Here is a 15,969-nt window from a genome sequence, read left to right as displayed (position 1 = left end):
GAAATGCTGCTCAAATATGACAGGGAGAGAGTGCACTTAGGGACAGAGCTGTCCTCACCCAGCTCTCTGACTTGAGGGGCAAGTGGTTTATACAATTCACCGCTAGAGAGAGTAGGGGTGTGGCAATGATGTATGCCTCTTGGGTTGCCACTGCTGTAACTGTGGGTGTCCACTTGGGGCAGCTAGTCAGCCAGAGGAAGATCAGCAGAGACAAATCAGTCATCATGAACCAGGAAAGAGGCCCCAGAGGGACCTCCGAAGGCATCCCCGGGCTCTCCGAGGGGACGCTGGCAGAGAATTTGAGAGGTTTCCAGACTCCTCAGTGGGAACCAAGGCTGAGGGACTCTGAGAAGCCCTCTGATGGCGAGACCCTTGTAGAGTCTCCAGAGAAGCCCTTCAGAGGAGCTCTCCAAATGCCACTGCTGTGGAAGAGTCCCCGATTGAGACCAGAAATGCAGGGGACCTCCAACAGGTGACACCAAGGAGAGAGGCCCCCAGTCCTTTCACCGTGGTGTGTCCTTCCCCATGACTATAGGTCCTAGTTCCTGGGCAGGTGAGGAGGGTAGTTGAGTTGGTCGTTGTCCCAGGAAGAACAGTTTAGACTCCCCCGGGGGTTCCTGGGTAGTAGATTGGAGGGCTGGTGTTGACATGCTATTCTGGGAAGGGAGGTAGGATTTTTGAGGGAGGGAGGAGGTAGCAGCCTAACCAGTTTGGAGAGGTTGTTACCTGCCAGGGAACGCCTTTGAGCCTTGCACATGTGTAACCTGGGCTGCTGCAAGGCCCTGGCAGGATATCAGGGGAAGGCTCAGAGCAGTTGGTTCCCAGTCCCAGAGTGCACTGCTCTGGCCTTCCTTTCAGCCCTTTCATCTGTATGCTGTCAGGACTGCCTTGGCTCTGGGTTTCAGCAGGCCCAGCGTTCCTAGCCAAATTAGCTCTGGCTGGGAGGGAGAGGAGAGAAGAGAGTCAAAGCACAGAGACCCCGGGGATCTCTTTCAGGCTCCTCATCCTGCAAACCCACCCTGATCAACCCTTCTTTCTCCTCTCCGTGTAGACTCCCTCTTCTTCCCTGCCTCCTAGCTGCTAGGTTCCCTTCCTCCCAGGCATGATTCCTTCTGCACCCCCTTGTCTTCCTTCTCTTCTTTCCCTGTGACTCTGCAAGGCGATCCTGTGCCAGGGGTATCCCATACCCAGCCCTCCATGGCTTCCTCCTCTCTGTCTGGGTGGGGACTGAGTCTAGAACTCTAGAGGGAGGGTGGGGCGCATAAAGCTGGCTCCCAGCCCAGGAGGCTGCAATAGTTGGGGTGGCTAAGGGAGAAGGCCCTGGCCCTGCCCCTGCCTGCCCCTCCCTTCCCCCAGGTATAAGAGCTGAGCTCAGGTGAGCTGGCTCCTCCATCCTGTCTCTGCAGCTGCCAGCAGGTAAGAAAGCCCAGTTCCTTCAACCTAGATGGGCTGTCTCTCCTCAGGGAGTACTCCATGCCTCTCTTGCCCAAGTTTCTCAGGGGTGGCTGGAGGAGATGGGAAGAATGAGGCTGAGGTGAGGCCCAGGGGGGGTTCCCTCTGAGTGGGTTGGGCTTGGGGGCTGTGCCCTTAGCTACTGGAGTTTGGACAGGGACTGGATCTGTGGGGAGTAGACTCCAATGGCTTAGGTGAATGTAAATGTTGGGTGAAGCCAAAAACGGGCATGAGAAAGAGAATGAAGAGCTCTCTCCCCTCACTTCAGTCCTCCCCGCTCTAGGCAGATCATGAGCCATCAGCTCCTGTGGGGCAGGCTATAGGACAGACAACAAAAGTAACTCACCGGAGGACCAGTGCACCAGGCACCATGGGACAGTGTCGGTCAGCCAACGCCGAGGTGGGCCCATTCATCTGGCCGGTCTTTTTGTTCCTACACTCTTCTCTTCTTATGACTTCTGCTTCTTTTCTGGGCCTTGCCCTATAGATACTGCCAGAAAGCCCCAAATCTCCTCCCTAGGGTTCCACAGGGTGATGCAAATGGAGTTATTTTGGAAATAGGATGTCTAGGCACATGCTGGGGCCTGCCCTGCCTAGGATTTGGGGTGGTGAGGCTTACCTAATCTGTGGCTTAGGGCAGAGGTCACTGTGGCCTGGAGGCTGGGCTAGGGAAAGAAGGAGTGGGGGCAGGATTCTGGACTCAAGAGTGTCTTCTAGCTGCTTTCTATCCTGTTGACTTTCCAAGACTCCTGAGAATGGTTTTGCAGGGTGGGTGGGTCCTCCTGACATGGGTTGTGTCTCCCATCTTCAGGATGCCCAAGAATTCAGTGATGTAGAGAAGGCCATCGAGACTCTCATTAGGAACTTCCATCAGTACTCGGTGGAGGGCGGAAAGGAGACGCTGACCCCTACTGAACTCCGAGACCTGGTTACCCAGCAGCTGCCTCACCTCATGCCGGTACTGAGGGAGAGGACCCCACCCCACCCAGACCCCTGACTTCCCAAACTGGTGCTCCAAGACCCCACCCACCTGGCCCTGGTAACCCCTGCCTTTCCCTTTGCCAACACCTGGTAGGCTCCTGTCCTCCTATTCGCCCTAGGCCAGGGTGGGGCAGGAGGCTCTGGAGCTGCAGTCTTGCTGAGTTGTGGTGTCTTTCCTGTTCTCAGAGCAACTGTGGGCTAGAAGAGAAAATTGCCAACCTGGGCAACTGTAATGACTCGAAGCTGGAGTTTGGAAGCTTCTGGGAGTTGATTGGAGAAGCAGCCAAGAGTGTGAAGATGGAGAGCCCTGTTGCTCGGAGCTGAGAGCTTCTGCTTGGAACTTGTTGGGGGGTTTTGGGGTTACTGGAGGTAGGGGATTTTAGAAGTCCTGGGCATAGAAATAAAACTCTTCTCTACGCCTACCACCCCATTCCCCAGCCTGTACCTCTCCTCTTTGTTGTGAGGTTCAGGCTCAGGACAACCTTCCCTATGGGTTCTGTGCCCTCCTCTAGGGTGCTCTGCTGAGCTTCTGGGTCCAAAGTCCTCATCCCAGGGGAGCTCAGGGGGTGGGCTGGGGCTGGAAAGGATATGCAGGGACCTGGTGGGGGAAGGGCCAAGCTCTTGGTAGTAGGGGAAGAGCAGAAAGGACTATGGGAAGTGATCTGAAGAATGGGTGGGGAAGCTGGCTGGAAAAGGGTGTCTCAGAGCCGACCCCTTCCAGTCTTGTCCAGTGAAGCTGTAGCTGTCCGCCTTGTGCTGTCCTTGCTGCTTCCAGCTCTGCCCCACCCTCCTCCCAGTAGGATCAGGGGCAAACAGGAGCAGAGAGGCAAAAGGGGCAAAGGAGGGCATGGTTTCAGGACTTCGGGGTGAGAGGACTAGCTAGGTGCTTGGGCATTTATGGATGATAGTTATTTTATAATATTTGATTAATAAAAATATTGGAAAAAATAAAATACGTTGTCTTGACTGTTTGTTCCTCTCCTCTGCCCAGTATTCAGAGTCCAGGGATAAGGGGGTCGTTGGGGCAAATGGCAGAGCCATTGGTGGGTAGGAGGTATGAGGATGGAGTGGTTGGCAGTGGGAGGGATTAGGGGTTCGCTTCCCTCCGTGGACTTGGGTTGAGGGTGGTCCCAGGTCTAAAATCTAGAGAAGTATTCCTCCCAGAGCCAGGCTCCTCCTTGCTTGGGCTGCTCCTCTGCTAGGAGATGAAAGCATGTATTCATACCTGGGGGAGGGAGGAACCACGCGGCCTGGGGCACAGCTGACTAACGTCAAGGGAAGCAACAGGTTGGGTGGCTGGAGTTTGGATCCCAGCTCTGCCACTTAGGGCTTTGAACTCTGGGCACTCTCCTACAGTGGGTTTCCTCATGGGGGTGTGAATGGTCCTCTCATAGGAGGAGGATGTGACCCCTCACAGGAAGTACTTGCCAGAAAGCTTGACACAGTGAGTGCCTAGGACGTGGAAGCTGAGTGAAAATGAGGACGTTGGTATGGCTGGGGAGAAGGTTTTTATCATAGACATGAGGGAGAGGACAGCCAGAGGCATCTGGAAGAGTCTAGACTGATCATGGACAGCAGAATAGACTGGGCCACGAGAGGAGAGAGGGAGGGAGAGTGAGAGGCAAGAAATGGGACTAGGAAAGGCGCCGAGGACCAGGAGGACAAGGCAAAAGCAAGAGAGCATGTGGTGAAAATGGCTGGGTTATATAGGGATCAAGCCAGGTGGAGGGAAACAAGCTCAGGGGTTGGAGAGGTTTGGGGTAGGGTGTGGGGCGAGAAGTGTTGAGAAGAATCAGGCCTCTGTATCAGGTACTTGCAATGGAGAATCTGGCTTTGGTAGGCTGAAAAGGAACCACAGTTAGCCATTTGCCTGGGCTTTCTTTGGGATCTGACATTCCAGCTTTTTTGTTGATGATAATGGGTGATGTCATCTCTGCTGTAACTGCTTCTTAGTTGAAATTGGGACCTCACTGGGGCCCAAGAAGGCTGGAAGGTTGGTCAAAGGCTGGGAAGAGAGAAGGACATAAACCGGAGGACATCCGTTTTGCTCACTGCCCAGGTTCCGAGGGACCATCTGGGACTAGTGAAGTGCAGGCTGCTTTGGAGCAGTCTAGGATGCAGGTTCAAAGGAACATCTGGGGCTGGAGCTTTGCAGGTCATTTTGGAGCTGCCTGACTCTCCATCTGATTGGAAATCTGCAGGGGGGAGGATAGACTAGGGACCGAAGTCAAAGTCAAGGAGCTTAACGGAAATTTTTTCTTTATCTTGGGTATATATTTGAAACTTCCTGGCCTTGTCCTGGTCGCTGCAGTGGCAGTAGGGGGAGAGGTGGGGGAGGGGTGTCCCAAGACCAGGAGAGAGAAAGAAATCCCACCCTCTGGCAGGTGGGGACACTGAGGCTGTTGATTCAGATAAGGTCTACTTATCTGAAGTCTGAAGTCTGTTTGACCTGTGAGAAATGGATCCAAGTCTCACGACATCCTGACGCTTACAAGAATTTTTTAAGTTTACAAAAATAGATAAAAATTTTAAATATATTTAGCATTATCACTCTTTGTAATCTGTACTGAATTGCACATTGAAGAAAAAGCAGTTGTCTCCCGCCTTCAAGCCATAGTAAAAGCCTGGGGACCCAAAACAATGATTTTGAGTTAAAAGCATGAACACATTTTCCTCAGGTGTATAAAGGTTGGACAGATGTCTTAAACACAATGAGAAGCACTTTTAAGTCCACACTTAGAAAACAGCCAGCCTGGAGGTGGTGGCACACGCCTTTAATCCCAGCACTCCGGAGGCAGAGGCAGAAGTATTTGAGTTTGAGGCCAGCCTGGTCTACAGAGTGAGTTCCAGGACAGTCAAAGATACACAGAGAAACCTTGTCTCAAAAAACAAAACCAAAAACTCTTCAGCTCCCATACAGGACAGCATTGGCCTTCGGCTGCCAGCCCCAGAGATCTGAGAGGCTTTTCTGTGGAAGAGGGAACTTGAGAACCAGTGTGCCTCGAGGGGTCACAGCCGACTCAGCAGTGCCCACAGTTTGGGCAGAACCCTGGTAGTGGGTGAGGCGTGGGTCAGTTTGACCTTAGGACCACTGCTAGGAGTAGCGGTTCTCTCTATCACAGCGAGCTTTTTCCATTAAACATTTTAAATGGCACATCCAGCAGATCCCTGAGGAGTTTGAGGACCGTCATTTATTAAGTATACCCGAGTTAAGAAAACTTTACTTTGTCCCGCGCTACCGTCTCGCCAGCAAGAACCACGCGGTACACATAGGATACTTCTGCAGTAAAGCTTTAATGCCCCTTGGGAGAGCGGGCATCAGCCAACATGGCGGAGACCCAGATAAGATGGAACCCATCCCTTATATAGGAAACAGACCCTGCTTCGGACGTGTCATTCTTGGATTGGTCAACTGCTCCTAGTCCCAGGTGATACCTTGGGAGTAGTGGAAAAATACCAACACGTGTGAGCTTTCTAGCTCACCTGGCGGTGCAGCGCCATCTATGGTGGAGAGTGTGGTTGCGGCCTTCTACATTACTTGTTTTTACTTACTTGCTTTAGGCTTAACCTTGAAAAAAATATACAGGAGGCTAAAGCTTGTCCCTGTAAACGAATTACATTTGTGCTTAGCATGGCTTATGAGAATAGTTTTGAGTACCTTAAAGAATTTGTACCCAGGCAGTGGTGGCACATGCCTTTAATCCCAGCACTGGGAGGCAGAGGCAGTTGGATCTCTGTGAGTTCAAGGCCAGTCTGGTCTACAAAACTAGTTCTAGAGAACTAGCTATAGAGAAATGCTGTCTTCAAAAACCAGGAAAAAAAAAAAGAATTCACATATTTATAAGGTGGCTGACCGTTAACCTACATGCCTTAATTATCTAACAGGTTACAAGTTAGTAGTTTGAGCCTTAAAAATTGGAGTTTAAGATCCTTTAGCATCAAATCAAATCAAAGTCCACAGAGAGATTGGGGACTTTACAAAACCATAAATACAATCGACAGAGGGACTGGGATCCTTATTTTCTTGATCCTTTTTTGTCTATTTCTTGTTTGTTTTTGTTTTTTGAGGCTGGAGTTCTCTGTGTAGCTTTGACTGGAGCTCACTCTGTAGACGAGTCTGTTCTTGAACTCAAAAAGATCTGCCCTCTGCCTGGTTCTGCCTCCCCAGTGTTGGGCTTAAAAGTGTGGTACACAGAAATCTCTGAATCTGAGGAAGAAGAGAAAAAAGGCCCTGGTGGGTGTAAAAAAGCCAGAGGCCCAGGCATAAGGAAGCAGTGGCCCTCCCAGGAGGGTGCTGAGAGACAGAAGGGACAAGGGTCACAGACAGGAGCTCTGCCTGAGGGAGGATTCCAATATCTAGAGGCCCAGGAGGGAGAGGTGAGGAAACTCCAGGAAGGAGTTGAGAGCAAAGGAAGCAAAGCAGTCGTAAGGTAACCAGGATTTCAGCCTGGAGCATCCACAAGGGACTGAGAGTCTTACCAGGAGCAATGACCCAAATCACATTTCCCACGTGAGCATGATGGAGTTTTCTGGTGCACCAATGTGGCGTTTGTAGTAATAACAGACAAATTATGATGACGCTTACTCAGTAGAGGAGGAGAGAGCGTGGTTAGAGTAGGGAGAGGAGGAAACAGCCCCCGAGGTGGACTGGGAGGGGCTTCTGGGAGAGGGGAAGGTTTCGACAGAGCGGTGGTTCCCAGCCTGCCAATGCTGCGACCCTCTAACAGTTCCTCATGTTGTGCTGACCCCTCAATCATAAAATTATTTTCATTGCTACTTCATAACTGTAATTTTGCTATTGTTATGAATCATAATGTAAAAGTCTGTGTTTTCTGATGGTCTTAGGCGATCCCCATGAAAGGGTTGCTCGACCCCCAAAGGGGTTGTGACCCACGGGTTGAGAACCGCTACAACAGAGGGGGAGAGGGGTGCTGATGTGGGGGGTGCCCTGGAGGGCGCAGCAGGTCCAGGAGTCGGAGAGACACTGAGCAGAGAGGTGCTCGTGTGGGGGTGCCCTGGAGGGCGCAGCAGGTCCAGGAGTCGGAGAGACACTGAGCAGAGGAGGAGAGATGAAAGTTTGAAGCGGGCGGAGGGAAGAAACAGCTGGAGAGGCAGACTGTAGAATTGGGAGTCAAGTTTGGTGGGTGGCAGAAGCCAGCAGAAACAAATGATTCTTACACACTTTAGTAGAGTCAAATCAGCAGGTTGCTTCTGTTAAGAGAGAGGCTGAGCCCCTTGGAAGGAGGCTCATAGGAGCCCCTCCTGGGTCTCGAGCACCGCGGGAATGAAAATGAGGACACTGGCTACTCCTAGGTATGGCTGAGGAGAAGGGTTTTACTGTAGATGTGAGGGAGAAAACAGCCAGAAGCAACTGGAAGAGTCCAGACTGAGCAGGGCAGCAGACCAGACAAGCACAAAGACAAAGACTTGAGAGGAGGCTGGGGGTGAGAGGGATAGCAAGAGGGGGAGAAGAGAAAGGGGACCAGGAGCCACGAGTGGAGGACCAAGAGAGAAACCAAAAGGACAAAGAGACCCAAGACAGCGTGCGACCAAAATGGCTAGGTTATATAGGAATCAGAAGCTGGGAAAGGGAAAGGAAGGGAGGCTGGAGAGGTTTAGGGTAGGGTGTGGGGTAAGAGATACCGCGAGGAGCCAGGACTCTGTAACAGGTGCTGAGAGAACCCGGCCTGCGCTTTGATATGCCCATAGGCAGCTCAGTTAGTCACTCTTTTATTTATTTATTTTTTGGGGGGATGCTCTTTGGGACCTGACAGACATCATCATGGTAGTCGGCCAAAGGGTCCTCTCTGTTTTGGCTGCTGTCCTCTAGAAGGAGGTCGAGCCGGACAGTTTCTTTGGGTACCTGCAGGAAAGGTGTGGACAGGGTTAGGAGGTGCCCAGGAGGCACCTGACAGGCAGGAGGGTCTTAGGAATGTACTTCAAACTCAGGGTGGCTGAGCTGGAGAAGCGAGACCAGAGAGGGCTGCTGGCTGCCCTCCTACTCTAACCAACAGAAATTGGGTGATAGAGCCCTTAAATCCCAACAGCAAAGAAGTCCTGTGGCCAGGTAGGCTGCCTGGGAATCTAACTGAACTCGTCTTTGGTGGAGGCTGCCCTGAAACCTGGCTTTCAGTGACCGAGGTGAGAAGGGCAGGTGAATGCGCCTTCCCTTTCTTTCCTCTATCCTGTTGGGCTCTGCTCAGAGCCTGTGGGGTTAGGAGGGTGGGGTTGGAGGAGTGCCAGCTTCTACCACTCCCTCTAGGGTGAGGGTAGAGGGGTGTTTAAAAAAAAAAGGTGTGTACCCCTTTAACAAGGGCCCAACCCCAGGGCCAAGTCAAGAGTTCAGTCACTACCTTCCCACAGCCAGCTCAGCCAGGCAAAGGGAGTGGGACAGAGTCTGGAGTTGCCGTGGGGAGGAGTCCTGGCTCGGCTGAGCAGGAGCTGCCTGGCTGTCGGTGCCAGAGCCCAGGCCTCAGAGCCCTGCTGGAGGAGGTGGACAACGGGAGGCAGGTAAGCACTCCAGCCCCAGCTGGGGAGCTCTGGGGTGGCTGGAGGGATCCTGAAGCCTTGGCGGGTCAGAAGAAGGGTCACGGAAGCGAGCCTGGGGAGAGAGGTGCCTGGCAGACACAGGGCAGATTTTGGTAATGAACTCTCCCCAAAAGCTAGTTAGGGAAAGAGGAACCCTAGCGGCTTTGTGACAGCTTTAGAGGGCTAGGCAGGGTAGTAAGCCCCTCTCCCTGGCCAAGCAGCTGACCTGGCTTGTCTCCAGGGGCTGGGACTCTGGGCAGAACATTCCAGGGCCTTGCCCACAGCTGTTGCGTCCTTGTCCTCTCTGAACGGGGGAACAGAGCGAGTGTCTCTTGGTGGGTGTTGGGGGTGGTTGGACTGTAGACACAGGCCTCACTGAACTATGGTAGCTGTGACCTAGGAGAGAAAATGGGGTCCAGGAGGAACTAGAGAGGGCCCAGCGCTCCTAAGAAGCCAGAATAGAGAGGCAGGGGCTGAGGTGGCTTCTCCTTCACCTGAGGCACAGGCAGGGTCTGGATGCAGGCCTCTTGCGCTGGGTAGTGTTCCTTGGGAGGGGCCTGGGGAAGCCTGGGAGGTCCCCTGGATGGCGAGAGGGAAAGAGAAAGGAGTGGAGTTTCAAACTGGCAGCTTTTCCATTCTAGGTCCTAGGCAGGTCCCAGCTTGACTGGGTTTGCCTGGCAGAGCCACCTGCACTGTAGGAGTGTTTGCCTGCCCAGCCCAGTTGAGGTGGGGGCAAGGACAGGGATGATGGGAAGGTGGGCTCAGCTTCCCCGAGGAGAGGAGCCCTCTGAAGGTTGGGGAGGCCTGGGGTAGAGGTGTGTGCGTGCACACCCCCCACTTACAACTTTACGAGGTGGAAAAATTCAAAGGAGTTCTTGCTTCAGCAAAAGTTGGCTGGGGATAAATGGGGTCCCCAAGCAGATCAGGACCGGCAGAGTTCTCTGCTCTGTTCGTGGATGTTTATATGTGGATGTGATGTGTCGTGAGTCTTGTGAGGGTGCGGAGGTAGGAGCACCTCTGCACCATGATCCACCAACACGGGAGAAGCATGGAGGGACAGGGACTGGGCCTGGGAGGCTGGAGGGAGTCACCATAGAGCCTTGAAAACAAAGATTCCTAGCCCAGTTTATTTTACTATCCCTGCATATTGATAGCAGTTGGGAGGAATGAGCTCATCAGGGAGGGAATGGCTGAATGAATGAGCGCGTGAGCGTTCGGCTGAATGTAAACGTGAATGAATGGAAGTGAGCAAATGAGGCCATTGGTGAGTGAGTACCAGACAAATGGTGAGGCAGGGGGTCAATCCCAGGCAGCTGAGAGGGACACGGAGCGTGCCAGAGCTAAAAGTGAAAATCCTGTAGGCTTTGGTGAGGATCCTGAGTAGGAGAGGTAAGAGTAGGGACATACCCAACATCTGGAAATAAGTTGCGAATTAAGTGTATGTGAGGTGAACCTTGGTGGGTGTGGCAGGCTTCCGGAGGTCCAGACCAGGTGGATTAAGGGATGGCAGTGCTCAGGCTCTTCCAAGGGGGTGGGGACCAGGACTTGGGGGTGGGAGGGTGGTGCTAGAGTGGCTGAGATCCAGGGGCATGGAGTCAGGGCAATTTGGGCTTTTGGAAAAGTCAGCAAGCTGGGCTCAGGTGGGCGGGGATGGGGGGAGGGGGGATGGGAGCCTTCTGGTTGCTCAATGATGAATCAGTCCAGGAGACTAAGAGAACATTGGGGGAAGGGTGCGGCCCAAGATGAATGGCCCCTTTAGGGAAGGGCCCTTTGGAGGGCAGATTTCTGCTTTTTTTTTTTTTTTTTGAAAGCTTTAGTGCACACTGACACACCCCCATATGACCCCCAACTCTTTTTCCAAAACTTGCATGTGACGAAATTGCCTCCTGGATAGTTCTGCCCAGGAAGGGACCAGTACCACCCCCCATGCCTGGAGGTCCTCAGGCCTGGCTGGTTGAAGGATGGGACAGCTGAGGAGCAGGTGGCTGTGAATGGGTGGGGCCGCTGAGCCTGTCTTCTGCCCCCCAGGGGAGGGTGGAGGAGTGTAATGACACCTGACTGCTTCACTCTGATGCTCTGTCTTCAGACAAAGCTCCAGAAAATCACTTGTCCTGATGGTTATCTCAGAGCTGTCCATTTTATAAGAACCTGGGGAGGAGGCAGATCTATGGGAGGGCGGCCTGGGAAAGAGCCGCACACAAAGGCTGTGTCTCCTGTCCGCCCGTGCTCCTGGGACAGGTGTCTGCATCGTCCGTCGGGTGTTCCTCTGTCATTTGTTGGCTTAGCTGCTGCAAGAGGCCAGGTAGGGATTGGGCATAGAGCTAAGGGGGCAGGAGGAAGCTACCTTGGTGGAAGAACAAGACTTAAGGCAGATAGAGCTGAACTGGCCTTTGGGGACAGCAACAGAGGCACAGCAACCCAATTATCTACTCTTTCCCTATCTTTTCTTGGATTGTTTCCTACAGAACTCTTCCCTGTGGGGTGTGTGTGGGGTTCCCCCATTTCCTCTCTTGCTCTCAAGGTTTGGGTGGGGGAAAGCTGAGTGCCACCCTCCCTGATCCCAGCTCACGTTCTAGAACCTCCAGGAACGCTGGCCGTAGGCCGCCCTCACCCCACCCGAGGGCATTAGGGCAGACAGACCGTGGGTGGAAAATCTCTTTTCTTCCCTATTTGTATATGTTAGAGAATTTGTCTGAGAGTCTTTCAAACATTAAACCACACTGTTACACCCTTAACAAACAGAGTATGGGGAAGAATATAGTTTCCTGTGGGTCTGATACCGTGTGTCATCCTTCCAGCCACAGACCACAGTGGTCAGCAGGGGAGGATTTCCCATCAGAGATGCCCAGCCTGACCGTCTCAGCTCTCCTTCCTTCCTGCATCCTAGCCTCCTTCCTCCTGTTCTGATGATTCCTTAAGAAAAAGATGCTTAAAAGTGTAGAAGGGTAGGAGGGACCTTGGATGCTGGGCATTAGGGCTGGAAGGAGGAATATCTCCTCTGAGCAGGGCACTTGGCCAGGCCTTGTAGGCCAGGCAAGTTTCAGAGATTAAGAAGAGGGTAGTGGTATATTCAGGAATAGAAAACCTTGCCCTCACATCTACGTAGTCTCCTATTTGGATCAGAGAACAGCAGCTGAATGTAAGAAAGACTACGCCGGCTTCATAGATGGAGAGATAAGAGCCGGAGACTAACCAAGCTAGCAAATGGCCCCAGCTGGTGTTGATGTGGTGAAGACAGACAGGGCTGTGGGAGTCCAGGGAGAGTGTAGCAATGGCAGAGGTCAAGGCGAGTTTTCCCGCAGGTACAGTTTGGGGAGGGCCAGAGTGTCAGGCCTGCAGCTGAGAGGACCATGCCGCCGCCAAGGATAGAAAGCAGGTGGTAAGGACGGAGGGCCTGGTGGGGCCTGGTGAAGGGAGACCACCTTTGTGAATCTGATTGTGGGTGCACAGGCCTGCCCAAGTGGCTGTGTATTTTGTGTCCACTTTCCCTTCCTGGGACCAGCTGGGGGAGAGTAGCAGGGCTTCATTCTTATGCTTGAGAGTGGGAGGGGAGTCTGATTTGCCAGGCTGACTTGGGGGGGCTCTGGGCATGGGCGGCGACTCACAGAGTGGATCCGCCTGCTCCCCTCATATCCTGTTATTTGAAAGGCTGTATCCGCCTGGACTGAGAGTGCCTTTTGTTCTGGGGTGAGGGGGTGATGCATCTGGCCTCTGCCAGGCAGCTGCTGCGTCCAGAGGCCCAGAGTCTGTCTCCTGCTGGGGCAGAACTGGGCCTGCATCTTCTTAGGTAATGGGGTGAAGGGTGTTGTTGGGCCATGATGTCTGCTTAGGAATGGTTATGAGGGAGGAGAGGCTGACAGGGTGTGCCCTGGAGGGGAGCCGCACAAAATCTATTCTGAAGGAGAGGGACAGTGGTGGCCTGAGCCCCTGAACTCACTGTCTTAGAGCCCGTGCGAGGGGTGGAAGTGGGCCAAGGGCTTCTATTCCTGCTTTGTGGCCTAGGGCTGGGGTCTCAGCCAGTCCTTGGGATGGAAGAGAAAAGTCTTTGGCCTTCTTTCTCAACTCTTCCCAGCTGTGGTTTCCTAGAACAGGCGACCCTGGTGTGCGTAGGGGAACAGTTACCTGCCTACACTTCCCATAGGAGCCTTCAACTCTCACAGGGCTCTGACAGGCAGCATGGCTGCCTAGGGCATGGGAAGGACCTGGAGAACCTGTTTTGGCAGTTGGCAGCCTGGCTGGGGAACACCTGGATTAGAGCAGTGCATAGCTCTCCTTCCAAGCCCGCCCCCGCACTCCCTTTGCGCTTCCATGCCTGCTCCTCTCCCTGCTCAGGAGTCTTGGGGGTGCTGGGAGCTGTGTGTGGGGATGTGTCTCCCCTCATCTCCTCTCTTTCTGGTTCCTAGGAGCTGAGGCAGTGAGATGGCGGAGTGCTACACGGAGCTGGAGAAGGCAGTTGTCATCCTGGTGGAGAACTTCTATAAATACGTATCCAAGCACAGCCTGGTGAAAAACAAGATCAGCAAGAGTGGCTTCCGCAAGATGCTCCAGAGAGAGCTGAACCACATGCTGACGGTACCCCCGCTTCTGCTCTCTCTGTCTTCCTCTGCTCCTCACAGGCCTCTCAGCAACACCCCCTCCACCCCTGTCCCCCACCCGTGCCCTGCTCGGTGACCCCTCCCTGTGCCCTGCCTGCCTGGCCAAGGCAGCAGCTGTCAGGGCTGCTTCTGGGACTCTGCCTAGGGTACTGTCTGGGTCACCCCAAGTTTTACTGACTCCAGTTCTTCTACAGGACACTGGGAACCGAAAGGCAGCTGACAAGCTCATTCAGAACCTGGATGCCAACCATGACGGGCGCATCAGTTTTGATGAATACTGGACCATGATAGGTGGTATCACCAGTCCCATGGCCAACCTCATCCGCCAGCAGGAGTGCCAGCAGGAGCAGCAGGGGCAGGGCAGCAGCTAGAGGCCCCTCTTGGGTCCCTTTTCATGTCCCACCAGCGCCAGCGTTCTTCCCGTGCTTTTCATTGACTCTTTTTTCTCCTCCCTCCAGACCTGTTCCTGCCCTTACAGAACAACACACACGGGGGTTGGGGGGTGGCTATCAAAGCCTCTTTGTGAGTGTCTCACTGTGGCCCTGCTTCCCTGAGCATTCAGTCCCTGGAGCCTGCAGGCCCTGGGAGTCCCCTTTGTGAAATATCAGTGCTGTTTGGGGGGCCCCCAATAGTCTCCTCATTTGTTGAGTCTGTACACTCTTGCAATATCTGCTGTTCCTGTCTGATTCTTGCCTGATTCTGGGTCTGCCCTGACCTCTGGAGGTCAGCTTGCTGCTTGAGGTGTCCCAGCTCCTGGCTGTGGCAGCTGTGGAAGTGGCAGCACCAGTATTATCTTCTCCTCTTCCTCCCAACCTCTTAGCTGGGTGGAGAGGCATTCCCAGGGGCTCCCGTCCAGCTGTCTCTGTCTGGGAATGGCCTAACCTGGGTTGAGCCTCCTCTCTGCTCTGCCATTGAAATAAAGGCTGGAATTGGAATTTGTAACTCTTGGCTGGTTCCTTTGTGATGTTCTTTAACTTTTCCACACTCCTTGGGTTTTTATCCCATGTTGGTGGTCTTTGTCCTGGACTCTGAGGCTCCAGGGAATCTCACAAGCAAACCTCATATGCAAACAAAGCAAGGGAAAAAAGAAAGCCAGAAGTTAAAATGGCCTCGATGGCACACGCACATAACCCTAGAATCCAGGCTGAAGCACAAGGGTCTGGAGTTCGAGGACAGTCTGGGATATGTAGCTCAGCAGGGTGCTGTTTGCCTGCAATCCCCAAAGGCCCTCATAACCTATTCTCAGACTCAATTTCAACTTCTAGGTGCATAGTAGGTGTCACTTAGTCCCACTGCAGTTAAATGAGAGGGCCTAGGAACCCTCAGTCTTGAGCCATGAGTTGCATGGAAGGCTGAGATCCTCCTCAGAGGATAATACTAATGTGCGGAGACTTTGTGGGGCGAGAAACGGTGTAAAGGTGTAGGAAGCCAGAGACAGAAAGAAAGCACAGTTTTCAGATGCTGGGAGCAATGCCAGCTTTTCCATCTCCCTCTGTTCCTGCACTGAGCAGCCCTCAATAGGAACGTGGTGGGAAACCCAGCCTGTCCCCACAGTTTAAGATTGCCCGAGAGAAGCACAGGGGCAGAGAGTGTTTTGCTTTTTTCCCCATTGCTTTTGTTTCGTTTTTTTAGACAGAGTTTCACTATGAAGACCAGACTAGCCTTGAACTTACAGAGATCCAAGTGTCTGGGCCTCCCAACTGCTGGGATTAAGGGTGTGGGCCACCACCAGGCCCAGGCGCAGAGACTTTTATTAGAGTCCATGTAAGGATTTTCAGCTTTGTGAAACTGGTGTGCCTCCGACCGGCTGGTGTCAAGGCACTGCTGGCCTCCCTTCCCACTGCAGCACCACAATAACACTCTTTAAAAAACATATTTTTAATTTTTATCTATCTATCTATCTATCTATCGTCTATTTTTTTTAATTGAAAGTAGATACTTCTCTTATCAAAACATCCTGACTCCAGTTTCTCCTCCCTTCATTCCTCCCAGCTCCCCCTACCTCTCCTCTCTCCTGGGTCCACTCTGCTTCAGTTTTCCTTAAGAAAAGAGCAAGCCTCCAGGAGACAACAATCAAACACAACAAAACAAAACACAAAAAAACGAGGCCAGAACCCTTACACTGAGGCTGGACAAGGCAACCTGATAGGAGAAGAAGAATCCCAAGAGCAGACAAGAGTCAGAGGCACACCTGCTCCCAGGGTCACGAGTTCCTCAGAAACACCAAGCTAACAGTAACAACGTGTATGCCGAGGACCTGGTGCAGACCTATGCAGGCCCCAAGCTTGCTGCTTCGGTCCCCGTGAGCCCATGTGAGCCTTGCTTACTTGATTCAGTGGGCCGTGTTCTCTTGGTGTCCTCCATCCCCTCTGAGTCCTACAATCTTTCTTCCCCTCTTCCTCGTGATTCTCTG

General features: G+C 53.0%; 2 protein-coding genes across 5 annotated transcripts; both read left to right on the top strand.

Moving 5' to 3' along the window:
* Positions 1 to 1,277: 1,277 nt before the first annotated feature.
* Positions 1,278 to 3,386, top strand: S100a14 (S100 calcium binding protein A14). 2 transcript variants are annotated; one of them, XM_048456469.3, is made up of 4 exons: positions 1,278 to 1,416; positions 1,736 to 1,852; positions 2,264 to 2,410; positions 2,620 to 3,386. In XM_048456469.3, the coding sequence occupies exons 2-4, from the start codon at positions 1,823 to 1,825 to the stop codon at positions 2,755 to 2,757; spliced, it is 315 nt and encodes a 104-aa protein (XP_048312426.1). In that variant the 5' UTR covers positions 1,278 to 1,416; positions 1,736 to 1,822; the 3' UTR covers positions 2,758 to 3,386. The 2 variants fall into 2 exon arrangements, with proteins under 2 accessions (XP_048312426.1, XP_048312435.1); XM_048456478.3 differs by having other exon boundaries at positions 1,279 to 1,416; positions 1,721 to 1,852.
* A 5,395-nt stretch (positions 3,387 to 8,781) lies between these two features.
* Positions 8,782 to 14,498, top strand: S100a16 (S100 calcium binding protein A16). Of its 3 annotated transcripts, none has more exons than XM_048456492.3 (3): positions 8,782 to 8,943; positions 13,365 to 13,533; positions 13,751 to 14,498. In XM_048456492.3, the coding sequence occupies exons 2-3, from the start codon at positions 13,381 to 13,383 to the stop codon at positions 13,925 to 13,927; spliced, it is 330 nt and encodes a 109-aa protein (XP_048312449.2). In that variant the 5' UTR covers positions 8,782 to 8,943; positions 13,365 to 13,380; the 3' UTR covers positions 13,928 to 14,498. The 3 variants fall into 3 exon arrangements, with proteins under 3 accessions (XP_048312449.2, XP_085534364.2, XP_048312456.2); XM_085678238.2 differs by lacking the exon at positions 8,782 to 8,943 and adding an exon at positions 11,120 to 11,263; XM_048456499.3 differs by lacking the exon at positions 8,782 to 8,943 and adding an exon at positions 12,596 to 12,748.
* The last annotated feature ends 1,471 nt before the right edge of the window (positions 14,499 to 15,969 follow it).

The sequence above is a fragment of the Myodes glareolus genome, chromosome 17 (assembly GCF_982192425.1).
Source record: "Myodes glareolus chromosome 17, mMyoGla1.1, whole genome shotgun sequence".
Classification (NCBI taxonomy): Eukaryota; Metazoa; Chordata; class Mammalia; order Rodentia; family Cricetidae; genus Myodes; species Myodes glareolus.
This window is presented reverse-complemented; position numbering and strand designations above follow the sequence as displayed.